Genomic DNA, 13,420 nt, shown 5'->3' on the forward strand with positions numbered 1-13,420 from the left:
TTAGTTTCAGAACCTGTTTGGTTCCTCATTTACCATTGTATTTAATGCCCTCTGTTCCATTTAATGTTCATTGTGGAGTCTGAATTGCATGCAAAACTGTCACATTCATTTTTCTCACTCCCATGTTCTGAGTTTTATGATATGTTTTGTTTTGTTTTGCTATATCTGCAGCATCAAGATCCATATTTCCTCTTTGTTGCCTGCACTGTGACAAGTTTAAACAATACACTTGAATATCCCCATAACTGTGACATGCAGACTTACTAAACCTCATTCTTTGGTTGAAAACACTATTAAATAAAGAGCTGAATTTAAGCGCAGCAGTATTTATTTTAAAACAGAACAAACAAGACACTCAGGTAACAGAACAACCAACGTAATAGATGAGAACGGACAACACACAACTCAGGGTTTAAATAGGCTAACATTACTCAAACTACCGTAATCATCGAAATAAAGAACAGGTGCCAATCATAATCAACAACTGAAAAACCAAGGAAATAACTCAAACACAGAAAACTGAACTAAAACAAGTGAACCAGCAAAACTGAATAAAACCCATCCAAAATGACAAAGAACTCAGATGACAAATGTTCAATGCTAAAGAAGGACTGTTATATTCAGGATGCAGCCATATTAGGATGTTTGTAATGTTGACGATTTTTGGTCTTGGAGTCTCTAACTGATGACATGAAAACAGACAGACATCAAAAATGTGCACTGTTGATGGTACTGCATGTACACTATCTCGAATACTGTTTAAGCTTATGTTACACTAGTGCCCACTACTGGTGGAACCCGTGCAGTGAGTTTGGAAAGAATGCACTACCAAGCCAAGGGCATTTACTCCTGTTCGTGGAGATCTACCTTTCTGCAAGTGTAGCTGCTAATCTAATAAAACACACCTGAACCAGATAATAAAGATTTTCATGAACACTTTATAATACAGACAGGTTTAGAGCATAATTCTGCAGCAAGGTAGATGTAGATCTCAGGAACAGGATTAAGCACTTAGAACAGACTATGGAGTTGATTCACTCTACTTTTTTTCCTTTTGGCTTGAGAATAGAGTTGTATTGAGCTGTTGATGAGAATACAATTGATTACAATACTATAAATTATGATAAACATGATATGATATGATATATGATATGATATGGGTAATAAACAATTAGGAACATCTCAGTTTATCTCTTCATATGTTGAAGTTAAGCACAACTGACTTGTCACAATTGAGTTTCTGCCTAAAGCATATATTTGAGTATGTTCACTTCAAAGTTCAAAGTTCAGAGACTGTGATGATGCGATTCCAGTTATCAACACTGTATAAATCTAGCAAAGATTTTCATATTTTCATTTTTGAACCATTTTAATGCAGCCTACATTTTAACTCAACAGTGTGTTCTATTACAGTATCTTCGTGACATTTCAGAAAACTATTTGAAGCAACACAAAGGAACTTTTCCTCTAATATATATATATATATAGAGTATATATATAAAATAGTTTCCATTCACCACTATATAACTATATATATAGTTTCCATTCACCACTATTGAAGTGTACCCCACTATGATGACATTTATGCTGAGAACCTCAGAAATGTGTAAAGGGTCCATGATCGAGGGGTTAAAGGTCCATCAAAATAAGCTTTCTTACCCACTAAATGAAGTGGAGCACATTTCCATCATGGATTGCTTGAGGGAAAATGTTTTGAAAATGTTTATTGAGACAGCCATACTCTCCACTCCACTGATTTAGCTACACTCCTGTAGCATGTCATTTGTATTTGATCATGTATATAATGTATATTGTAGGCTGCCTACTGGATTTAAAGTCAAATTTAACTTAAAAAAATGTGTATTTTTTTGTTGCAGTTTATGCAACCCATAGTTATAAGTAAATGTGATTTATAAATTAATTCTATTTTTTAAACGTCTGGAGGAGAAGGTCGATGGTAGCACTAGGTGGCGGTAATGCGCTATTTCAGTTTGAGATTCGCTATTTAACAGTACAAGAAGAAAGAAGAGATAACTTCGCAGTGAGTGTGCGGTTACTGTAGAGATCTATTCTCCTGAGTTACTATTGTATTATAAAATAATATAGTATACAAAAATGTTTCGGCCTTCAAATGCTCACTAGCCGAAAGTCTCGAATTTGTTCAACGGTTTGTGAACACTGCAAGGCGATGTTTAAAGTTCTTGAGGCTTAAATTATATAATCAGGAAAACTGTATGAGACGTGTCAGTAACATTCGTGGCATTAACATTTTTAAAGCTCTAATGCAGTAAAACCGGGGGCTGATAATGCAGGAGTTTGATCAGACTGTGACGATCGGAGCGACTGTTCCGACGGGATTCGAGCTGACTGCGGCGGAGGAGGTTCAGGAAAAGCTCGATGCCACTGCTAGAGTCAGCAAAAACAGAGGAAGGATTTATTTTGATATAACAACAGATAAACTTGTTAAGGTCAGTTGTCCTCTCGTTTGTTTCACGTAACGACAATGATTCTCTGAGATCAGAAAGTGTTATTTGCATATGCTGTGTTGTTGTTATTATTATAGTGGCATGGAATCTTACAGAAGAGAAGCCATCAGCACATGCTCTTTTAAGCGGCACATCCGGTTTTCAGTAACATGTGCCACTAAAAGTTGTGACATGCCGTATAGTGCTGTGTTGTGAATTGCACCGCTGTTTTTCATCAAGCACGGACAGAAATCTTTAGAAATCTTTGTTTTTTTAATAAACAATCACCCCCCCCCCCCCCCCCACCTTCGTTCATTTTTCCTAAAGGGACTTAACAAGTCATGAATCCAACCAACCAGCTAGGGATGGGGAAATCAAAATTTGAATTTGAAGAAGAAAAAAAAAAGACAAAGAACAAGTAAACATATCGAATGAATGAACTACAATTCTATAACATGGCAAGCAATGTTAAGTTATTCCAAGAAGGCACAGCTACTGGACGTGCCCATGAGCCTCCATGGCCTATTTGGCGATGCTGTGGGTTCTTTTTTGGAGAAGTTCCTTGTGGCCCAGATGCAGTCAAAAGTATACTCAAAGGCATCAGATAGATCACAAGCTGCATCTTACTCTGGCTCAAGGAAGTACCCAAGACCAGCTGTGCAAATCCAGGGAAAGCCCGCCCCTGAAACCTAGCCTCGTTCCTGACCGGAGTGGTCTGAGGAGGAAACCATCACCCAACGTGGACGTTGAGCCTCCAAACAAGAGAGTTCACCTCGCTGTATTGCACCAATCTGTTCCCTTGCAGGCTGCAGGTGACGGAGGGGAAAGTTTGAATGTTTTGCTGCCAATAAACTTTGCAATAAAAACAAAAACAAATGTGTCTCAACAGCAGGACAACTTTCCTACTCACTCTCACTTGCACATTTTAAGCCCCCGGTCCCCGCTCCCGAGCGGCATCTTGCGGCACGTAAGCCATGTGCATTTCCTCACTCTCAGCACAGCACAAGTGTTCCCCTGGCACACACTGGTGGTCTAACTTGTGCAGAGGCAGTCAATATCATCCCTCTAATAGGTTGCGGGTGCCCTAGACGCATCACAGAGCGTTACATCCCCTCTCTCCCTATGCAAGCGCATGGCATGCACTTCCGGAGGTGTCAGAGTGGGTAGTAAACACGTTCACAAGCAGTTATATGCTTCAGTTTGCACTCGGACCACCCCACTTCAGCAGCTCGATGGTGTCGGAAAGCCATAAACATCAGATTCTATGAGGAATAGAATTCTTTTTCCTCCGATTCTTTTTGTTGTAACTGCATTGAAATCAGTGACCATTACAAATATTTAAAATGTCTTTTTTTGTTGTTTTTCATGAAAAAAGCCATATTGGTTTGAGAAAAAAAAAACATGATAGTGAGGAAATATGCATGCACCTTCTATTTACAGTGTCTATTTACCTTCAGATTGTTTTGTTATTAATTTTCATTTATTTATTTCTAAAGGTACATCACCTGAAGTCTCTAGACAATCTGTTTGTTGTGGTAAAAGAATATGACAACTACCAATTCAAAGACACAAAGGTATGTGCAATATTTTACTAGTTTTAGTTATTGTCAGTTGTTGAGTACCGAATGAGTACCAAAGTTTATATTATACCTCGCATACATTCCTCTGGCACCAATAAAAAGTTGAATAAATGATATGATGATTGATGTAAAACTAAGTTCAATAGCCAGAGTTTTTTTGGTAACTCATAATAACACAATATGACATAAAGTTTGGGGGAAAAGAAACCATATATTGTAATTGCAATAATGTGTTTCTTAGTCAAACTCCCCCAGCATAGAATTAAAATGAATTTGTTAGATCTACAGTACTTTGATAATCATTCAGTGGAGACCTGGAAACATATCTTTCAAGGGGACGGTACAAGAGTGGTACAAGAGGATGTGGTGCTGGTCCTTCAGGAGTCACTCTTAATCTGCCTGTCTATAAAGCCTATAAAAATAGTCTTCCTGTATGGTTCTACACTTAAGCTTGTGATTTTTATTACAGTTTTTCTCAATTGCTTAAACACTATAACCAGGCTTTTGAACTAAAATTTCAAAACCATAATGCCATTTATCAAAAAGCACACCCATTTCCCTAAACTATAAACACTATTCCCTGTTTTGACACATGAATCAGAATTGTTGAACAATCACTGCAAAACTCTACACACAAATCCCTTAATTTCTCATTGCCTAGACCATGTGGTCATTTAGAAAGCACTAGCATTCAATATTGTTCACTCAAGTCAGCATAGTTTCAGCTCACTTAGCACACAATTACCCAGATGAAAACACTGAGAGTCACAATTTAACACACATCAATCAGAACTTTCAAGATGCCTAAAAGTGCCAGAGTCAGTTCATCTGAGTTTTGGAACAATGGATCCACAAAGAAATGAAGGAAGAGGACGTGGAGGAAGCGGAAGAGGATATGGTGAAGAAGAGGAAGAGGAGGACGTGGTGAAGGAGGAGGAAGAGGAGGACGTGATGAAGGAGGAGGATATTGTGAAGGAGGAGGAAGAAGAGGAAGAGGAGGACGTGATGAAGGAGGAGGAAGAGGATATGGTGAAGGAGGAGGAAGAAGAGGAAGAGGAGGACGTGGTGAAGGAGGAGGAAGAGGATATGGTGAAGGAGGAGGAAGAGGAGGACGTGGTGAAGGAGGAGGAAGAGGACATGGTGAAGGAGGAGGAAGAAGAGGAAGAGGAGGACGTAGTGAAGGAGGAGGAAGAGGACATGGTGAAGGAGGAGGAAGAGGATATGGTGAAGAGGAAGAGGAGGATGTGGTGAAGGAGGAGGAAGAGGACATGGTGAAGGAGGAGGAAGAGGACATGGTAAAGGAGGGAGAGGAGGAGGAAGAGGACATGGTGAAGGAGGGAGAGGAGGAGGAAGAGGGGGACGTGGTGAAGGATGAGGTAGAAGAGATGGTGGTGAAGCAGGAGGAGACAAGCAGTCTCAGATGAAATTAGAGCCACTTGAGTTGATCATGTCCTTGTCCATGGCATGACTATGAGGGAGGCTGGACAACGAGTACAGCCTAATTTGAGTCACTTCACCTTCGCCTCCATCATCAGAAATTTCAGGGAGAAAAACAGGAAAACAGGGGTGAGTCAGGCAAAAGAATTGTACCTCTGCTGCCGGGCTAGGGCTAATATAGCCTGTGATGTGGATGTGATTGGCTTGACCCAGACCAAAGGCAGGAGGCTGAGGTGGAATAATCTTTTTTTTTTTTTTTTTTTTTTTGTGGTACTGTGTAGTACATGAATGAATAAAAATGTGCCAATGTATCCATTGGTTGTGTCTTTTGTCATGTGAAAAAGTTTGTGAGGAGGGGAACCACAAGTAACATAACTTACCAGTTTTGGAAATGTTGTTTTGAATTTATTGGACCAGTGTGTTAGACTATGTTGTAGTGTGTGTTATTTTGAGGGCTTGTGTGTCCTGTCTGAGGGCAAAGTTTATTTTTTCAGCAAGAGTGAATGGTTTTGAATGTAGAGTTTCATTTTGACCTGAAAATAGGTTGTTTGGGAAACTGGGTGAGACGTTATGGATTTGTGTTTACTGTTTTGAGAATAAGAGGCATAGTTTCAAGAAATGTGTTTAAGCAATCGAGAAAAACTGTAAGAGGGGGTCGTTGTTTAGGATTCTTTACCTAACCTAAGTCTCTGAGATCCTGACAACTTGCACTTCTAGAGACTCCAGGTAGGTTGCAGTTCTGGAAAATGGTGGTGCAGGGTTCCTGATGGTTTCACACTTAATTCTTCACCTTAATTCTTTTGCATTTAACACGTGTCTTCTCCACATTTTCTTGTCTGACCCTGCTGACCCAATGAGCATTTCGCTGTCCAATGCTCATGCCTTAATTGCAATTTCTAGTATTGCAACCTTCTCATGAGCATTTAATCATTTTTGACTTTTCAGGCTAAGTTAATTCTCTTTATTGGCTTATTTTATCTGTAAAAGAAAAGGTGCCTAATAATTATGTAGTGTACACCTGATCATTTCCAGCCTTCTTGAACTACTATATATCACTTAAAATTGAAAGTAGTTATTAAGATTATTGTGGTTTGGAATTGGTCAAATGTCCCTGGAAAAATGATCAGAAAATCAATGTGCTTAATAATTCTGCACACAGTGTACATGCAACTAACCCTAAATCAAACATTAATCCTAACTCTATAGTAAGTATATGTAGTTAATTAATATTACTCGGTACTTACATGTAAAATGACATTGTAACAAGGACACCTTAAAATAAAGTGTAACCTATAATTTTAGAATGGGAAGGCATTTATTGTTTAATGTTGGTTTAACAGGAGGAAGTGGAATTGGATTGGCTAGAGCTGGCCGCCAAGCTGCCTTGGACCAATGCTTTAGAAGTGTGGAAGTTGAACAATTCTATAAGAAAGAGGAAAGGACGTCGGAAAAGAGCTAACCCTACAAAATCAGATCAGTGCGGCACCTTATGTACTGATACTGTCCTGTCGGATCCTGAAGAGCTCTGGGAAGATCTTGAGGCTCTAGAGGTGAAGGAGAACCAAAGAGATGTTTCTCCTCAGCCAGAAAATGACTCTGAGGAAGGCAAACTCTCTGAAGATCAGGAGTCAGGGGTACTGCCTCTTAAGTTTCGGGTGACCTGCAACAGAGCCGGAGACAAACACTGCTTCACCTCAAATGATGCGGCGCGAGACTTTGGAGGAGCTGTGCAGGAGTTCTTTCAGTGGAAAGCAGATATGACTAAATTTGATGTTGAGGTAAGGTTCAGAAATTCGAACACAAAATGTAGACCTCTTATGTGTACCTTATATTTTTCAAAAGTGCTTTCGTTGTGAAAGAAAAGAAAGTGCTTCTCAGTGCACCATTTATTTTAATTAGTGTAAAGTTGTTCTTCTGTAGAAAAGAATAATGGGAGCCTACACCATATCCAATTTGGTGTTGTGTGAAGTAGGAATAACAATAAAAATATTCAATAAAACAAAGAGCAATTTCAACAAACAGTACTTGTGTTTCTCTTTTATTTACAGGTGCTGTTGAATATCCACAATAATGAAGTTGTTATTGGCATTGCTCTCACAGTGGAAAGTCTACATAGGAGAAACATCACTCACTTTGGCCCCACCACTCTACGGTCTACACTGGCTTATGGCATGCTTAGGTAAGCAGCAGTCTTGTAAACCATCGCTTCCAATCATTAAAGGAACACTCCGATTTTGGGACTTTAGCCTATTCACCTTATCCCCCAGAGTTAGATAAGTCCATACTTACCTTTTTCATCTCCGTGCGTGCTATAAGTCTGTTTGACGCACCCACCGCTAGCCTAGCTTAGCACAAAGACTGGATGTGAATGGTTGCAGCTTTCATACTAATCCAAATGAGTGACAAAATAACGCAAACGTTTTCCTATTTACATGTTGTGGTTTGTATAGTCACAGACTGTACAAATATCAAGGCCATATGAGACATAGACATCCTTTAACCGTATAAATACTATATTTGCGAAGCACTGCTACTTGGGCAGAGTGATAACCATCACCTGAGACGCACCGTGACGAGGAGCAGAGTGTTCGCTCAGTGTTGGAGTAAAGAGTCAGCAATTACTAACGTTAGATAGAAAAGCATAGTTTATCATGGGTGTTTGCTTTATTGTATGAGCTGTGACAATAAACAGGGGAGACCAGGTAATACAGTACCATGTTTCATTGAATTCCAACCAAAAACGCATCCAGATATATAAATATCACAGAACATGAATAAATAATTATTATTACAGGAATCAATATATTTTAAATGCAATTTATTAGCTGAACCAAATGTATTCAACAGCATATAATATAGCCTACAGTATAATTGCATTACTATAGGATAGAATAAGGGGAAAGTAATAGCACAAATTGTTTTTGCACAATGAACTCACAGCCTATCGTACCCTTTTGCACGCTCAAGTTCGTTATTTCCATGGTTATTTCAAATTTAGGCTACTAGGCGCGCATGGTGCAAGTTCAACGCGCTCGTTTTTTTCCAAGCGCATCCGCGCCGCATCAAGATAAAAACATATTCATAGCCTAATCATATAATAGTGTCATTAACGTTACATTAGATCTGGCTAATGGCACTGTTACAGTAGGTCATCTAAAAACATAACACTTACCTCAGCCGCAGGTGATCCACTTGTCCTGTCTGTGCTATAGATGGGATGGCCGTATCCTTCAGCACATTATGGTCCGTGTGGCAAATTCCATTTTTTTTCAAAATATACATTCCTCATTGAAATGTACTGAGCAAACATAATGTCCCTTGATAATCTATTTAGGTGTGTTTGGATCAATATTCAGAGTAAGTAAGTTAGCCATTTCTTCATCCAGTCAGCATTTTTAGTTGGAATTCTTTGAAACATGGTATTACCTCCCCTGTTTACTGTCGCAGCTATTTACAATAGAGCGAAAACCCATGACTGTAAACTACGCTTTTACTATTTATAAATTGTTACCCAAACTCTGAGCAAACACTGCTCCTCACCACGGCGTGTCTCCGGTGATGCGGTTATCACTCCGTCAAAGTAGCAGTGCTTCGCCTTCAGAGAATAGTTCCCAGGTTTTATACGGTTAAAAGTTATCTGTGTCTCATTTGACTTTGTTATTTGTACACTCTGTGACTATACAAATCACAACATGTAAATAGGAAAACGTTTGCGTTATTTTGTCTCTCATTTGGATTAGTATGAAAGCTGCAACCATTCACATCCAGTCTTTGTGCTAAGCTAGGCTAGCGGTGGGTGCGTCAAACATACTTATAGCACGCACGGAGATGAAAAGGGTATGTATGGACTTATCTAACTCTGGGGGATAAGGTGAACAGGCTAAAGTCCCAAAAAGTCGGAGTGTTCCTTTAAGGTAGGATGGTCAGGATAGGGTATGTTCAGACTTGGCATGTTTGGTTCCTACATTGGTAAAATGAACTCTGGTGCGATTGCTCTGTTAGTGCGGTTCATTTGAATAAGTGTGAACCATAGACTGTAAAAAAAGATGGACGACGCCCCTTCGCTCTTTTCTATCAGAGAGAACTGAAGCCGACAGTGTCTCGATATGACGCTGACATCTTGGACTTGAGTCTGCGCACTTGCGTGTTTCGGGACCAGTCATGCGCAGTCGTGAGCAGGAAGTAAAGCCGCGAAATCAAGGCCGCGCCCTCATTCTCGCTGAATCAAACACAAGCACACGCCCCGCACTTTTATTAAGTGTCCTCTGTCTGCTTCGTTCTTCTCCAATGATGTCTGCTGATTGCAGAACCTCGTTAAAATAAGGTAAATACAACTACTAACCACATAATCAACATTATTAAAAAAAGTCCGCTGGTGCTTCAGTGACTACCTCGCACAGAGAACCTGTCAATCACAGCTGTCAATCATGATGTCAGAGCACCGTTTTTATCATCACATAACTAACTAAAACACATTTATTTTAAAAACGAACACTTGAAGTTACATCAACGTGATAGAAACTACAGTAAATGACAGAAACTATCTGTGGAAAAAGGATATGTGAAGTGTAATTTAATTGTTTAGTTGGTCTCGCGTCCCATTGAATAACATGGGGAGGCGGGGGTTATGAGCTATACTAGGACCGGTCACAGGGGGTTGATTGAGACGTTTTGGCTTCAGTTTTGAGGGCTTGTGCGGCACGCTTGGTGTGAACGCTGCCATCTGAACCCTGATGCGCACCAAACAAGCGGACCGAGAACGCTGAAAAGATGGGTCTCGGTCCGCTTCCGAAAGAACTTGGTGCGATTTGACTGAAATATGAATTCAGCACAGACCAAAGACATCTAAAAAAAAAAAAGTAAAAACAGGTATATGATGTCACAAGATGTGACCCTAGAAAGGACAGAATGCTCAAGCATACATGTTTATTCAGATCATAGGAGCTACAAGCTACGTTGTCCATCATAGTTCGGTACAGGTGTCCGAGCCACCTTCTTCTTGCAGCAGATCTTTGTTTGTGTGCAACGGAGGAAATCCTGCCATGATTTTGACTCTTTTACACATTTTTAAAGCTCTTTGTGAGTTCTCAGCTGGTAAAAATATCATCATATGTACGCATATACAACAAGCGCATTTAGTTTGGGATTTTCCGTCATAAAATATATGCCATAAAAGCCAGATACTGAGTGCACAGGAAGGGCTGCAGATTTTGCATAGTTTGTGCTTGCTGTTTAATAATTATTTGAAACTTAGCAAACTGGCATTTCCAGTAGTAAGATTTATCTTGAACTCTGAAAACTATGTGTAAATCATTATTAAACAATTTAATGATCAATTAAAAAGGAATTTATACCTGTAATGATATTATGCTTTACCTACATTGGACCAGCAGTTTGGAACGAATCAGGACCAAATGTATCATTTTCTTTTTTTTTTTCTTTTTTTTTTTGTCCAAACCAAGAGAATTAAACTAGAATGAAGACCAATTTAATAATCTTAATACATTTTTTCTACTATAATGAAAGAACCATTCGTGCAATGGAAAGGTTCCATGATGTTAAAGTCTGCATGAAATGGAAGTTGTGATCATCTTTACTCCCCTGTTGTGACATATATGTGAAACGGCTTCTCAAACAGGAAAACATGTGCAATGTGTATTTGAAATGGCTATAGGTTGAAAGAAATGCACTAAAGAAAAACTAACAAACAATAAAGTTTTTTTTTTTTTTTTTTACTTTTCAGACTTTGCAAGCCACAGGTGTCAGATGTGATTATTGATCCCATGTGTGGAACTGGAGCGATACCTTTAGAGGTTTGTTGAATTAAGACTAAACTGCTAAATGAATTTGCAGTCTTGTCTTCAGTTATTATATTTCTATGTTAGAGTGAATTGTTTTTAAAAACAAATGCTCTTTGTTTTATCAGGGAGCCATGGAATGGCAGAATTCATTCTTTTTAGCTGGAGACAACAATGGCATAGCAGTCAGCCGATCGGTCAATAATATCAAGCACATTCTGAAGAGAACACACGATGGAGGAAGGTGAGGCTCTTGATAGTGACTTTCCAATCTTTTTTGGAACAGTGTTATTTTAGTATTATTTGTATACTACTGAAGTTTTTATTCAAATTTTTAATTTTGAAACTCATACGAGATCATTCAAATATATAAACCACAAAAACACCTTTTTTGTGTGTGTGAAAATAAATGACAACAAAAATGACTCCCGGTTCAAATGTTCGCAGTGACACTTCATGTTGTATTTGTAGCTCATCAGGCCTGCCCTTAGACATAGTTCAGTGGGACTTGTGCAATCTACCCATGAGAAGCAGTTCAGTGGATATCATCATTACCGACATGCCTTTTGGAAAGAGGTACTGACGGACATCTGGAGTTACAGTTGCTATAAGTTTAGAACTATCCCAATTTATCATTCCAATGAATACTCCTATTACAGTATAATTATATGTGTATGTTAAAATACATTTGTGTATTTAATCTGTTTGTGTTGTGTATGTTTTGAAGAATGGGGTCCAAGAAGAAGAACTGGGAATTATACCCTTTATGTCTTCGAGAAATGGCTCGAGTTTGTAAACCGGGTACAGGAAAAGCAGTGCTGCTGACTCAAGATAAAAAGTGTTTCTCAAAGGTGTGGCTACTTTGAGTTCTTCAAAATGATAATTTATAGTTCTTAATGTAGGTCATGAAAAAGCATTTAGGAAAGAAAATGTCATGTGAAATGGAACATTCAGCAATAAAATGGAATCTAGATTATTTTTGTTTTTGTTTTGTTTAAATAGATTATGAATCTAACATAGTATTTAACGCAGAATATTTCTCCCCATAATGGCCTACCTTATCTGTCTTTCTCAGGCAATGTTGCAGATGGGGGGACTGTGGCGGAAATCGCACACTGTTTGGGTGAATGTGGGAGGATTGCATGCTGGCGTTTTTGTGCTCAAAAGGACGGCAGTAGTTTTTGGCACCACTTCAGAAGATGCAACAGAGCCTCATTCAGCAACAGAACCACAAAAAGAGAATATGGAGGACGCAAGTCTGTGAGAAGCCTGAAAGACAATTTCACAAATCCATTTGCGTTCCTTGTAGCCTTTGTGTGTGCGTGTTAAGTTAACATGATCCCAAAGTTTGCTTTTTTTTCTTTTCTTAAATAGTTGACCTGAGACAATGTCTTTGGCTGTTCTGATTCCATGTTAATAAAATGTTCAGTTGTTTGTTCATTTTCGAGGTGTGATTTATTTCTTTGTGAAAATAGACAATTACTATTTGCAACTTCAAATCATTTGTTCACACTGCATTGGGCCTACCATCTTTGTCTTCATTTCTTCAACTGCAGTTTTTACTGGTGTTTTAAACCAGTAATGGTCCATGTACACAGACATCCATTACATCATGTGTGTGTACATTCTTTAGTGAGTAGAAGTCTTATCACTGATTACAAATAACAAAATACAAATAACAAACAAATACAAAATTGTACTATTTACACATGATATTTCTGAGTCTATGTCCAAGCAGCAGAAACATAAAGATGCTTTATACAGAATAACTTGAAAGCTATTCTGCTGACAAAAGATAATCACATGGAAACAACAAAAAGAGTTTATACCAATTCACTCTCGCTTAATTGTTTAAATGGAATGCACTTTCATTAATCTAAGCATGGTTGGCTGGGGTAAAGATGAATTAAAATGTAACTCTTAGAGCATCATAAATGCCTCATCCGAATTCAAGAATGAATTACACCCAATGTAACTTTGCAAACTTTGTTTTAGCACCTGGTTCACTTTATGCAGTTTTCACTGCTACACTTAAACAAATTCACCCCATAATTTAAGAAAAAAAAGTACAATAGCAGAAGAAGCCATGAAGAAAGAACTTAGACTTTTTTGCTCTGCATTATTGAGTTCTTTTTGAGAG

The 13,420-nt window shown here is 38.6% G+C and overlaps 1 protein-coding gene across 4 annotated transcripts; it reads left to right on the top strand.

The window, feature by feature from the left end:
• The first annotated feature begins 1,961 nt into the window (after nucleotides 1-1,961).
• On the top strand, nucleotides 1,962-12,720 carry thumpd3 (THUMP domain containing 3). 4 transcript variants are annotated; one of them, XM_089133973.1, is made up of 10 exons: nucleotides 1,962-2,041; nucleotides 2,289-2,468; nucleotides 3,962-4,039; nucleotides 6,823-7,260; nucleotides 7,531-7,661; nucleotides 11,226-11,295; nucleotides 11,409-11,524; nucleotides 11,728-11,856; nucleotides 12,008-12,131; nucleotides 12,356-12,720. In XM_089133973.1, exons 2-10 carry the CDS (start codon nucleotides 2,307-2,309, stop codon nucleotides 12,542-12,544), a joined length of 1,437 nt encoding a protein of 478 aa, XP_088990099.1. In that variant the 5' UTR covers nucleotides 1,962-2,041; nucleotides 2,289-2,306; the 3' UTR covers nucleotides 12,545-12,720. The 4 variants fall into 4 exon arrangements, with proteins under 4 accessions (XP_088990099.1, XP_088990098.1, XP_088990100.1 ...); XM_089133972.1 differs by having other exon boundaries at nucleotides 1,972-2,041; nucleotides 2,278-2,468; XM_089133974.1 differs by having other exon boundaries at nucleotides 2,028-2,167.
• Nucleotides 12,721-13,420: the final 700 nt, after the last annotated feature.

Source organism: Pimephales promelas, chromosome 8, assembly GCF_988280905.1.
Source record: "Pimephales promelas chromosome 8, fPimPro1.hap1.1, whole genome shotgun sequence".
In the NCBI taxonomy this organism is placed as follows: Eukaryota; Metazoa; Chordata; class Actinopteri; order Cypriniformes; family Leuciscidae; genus Pimephales; species Pimephales promelas.

Coding starts and splice junctions, on each gene's coding strand:
- thumpd3 (XM_089133973.1), top strand. CDS start 2,307: ATGCAGGAGTTTGATCAGACTGTGACGATCGGAGCGACTGTTCCGACG. Junction 2,469..3,961: donor CAACAGATAAACTTGTTAAG/GTCAGTTGTCCT, acceptor TTATTTCTAAAG/GTACATCACCTGAAGTCTCT. Junction 11,296..11,408: donor CTGGAGCGATACCTTTAGAG/GTTTGTTGAATT, acceptor TTGTTTTATCAG/GGAGCCATGGAATGGCAGAA.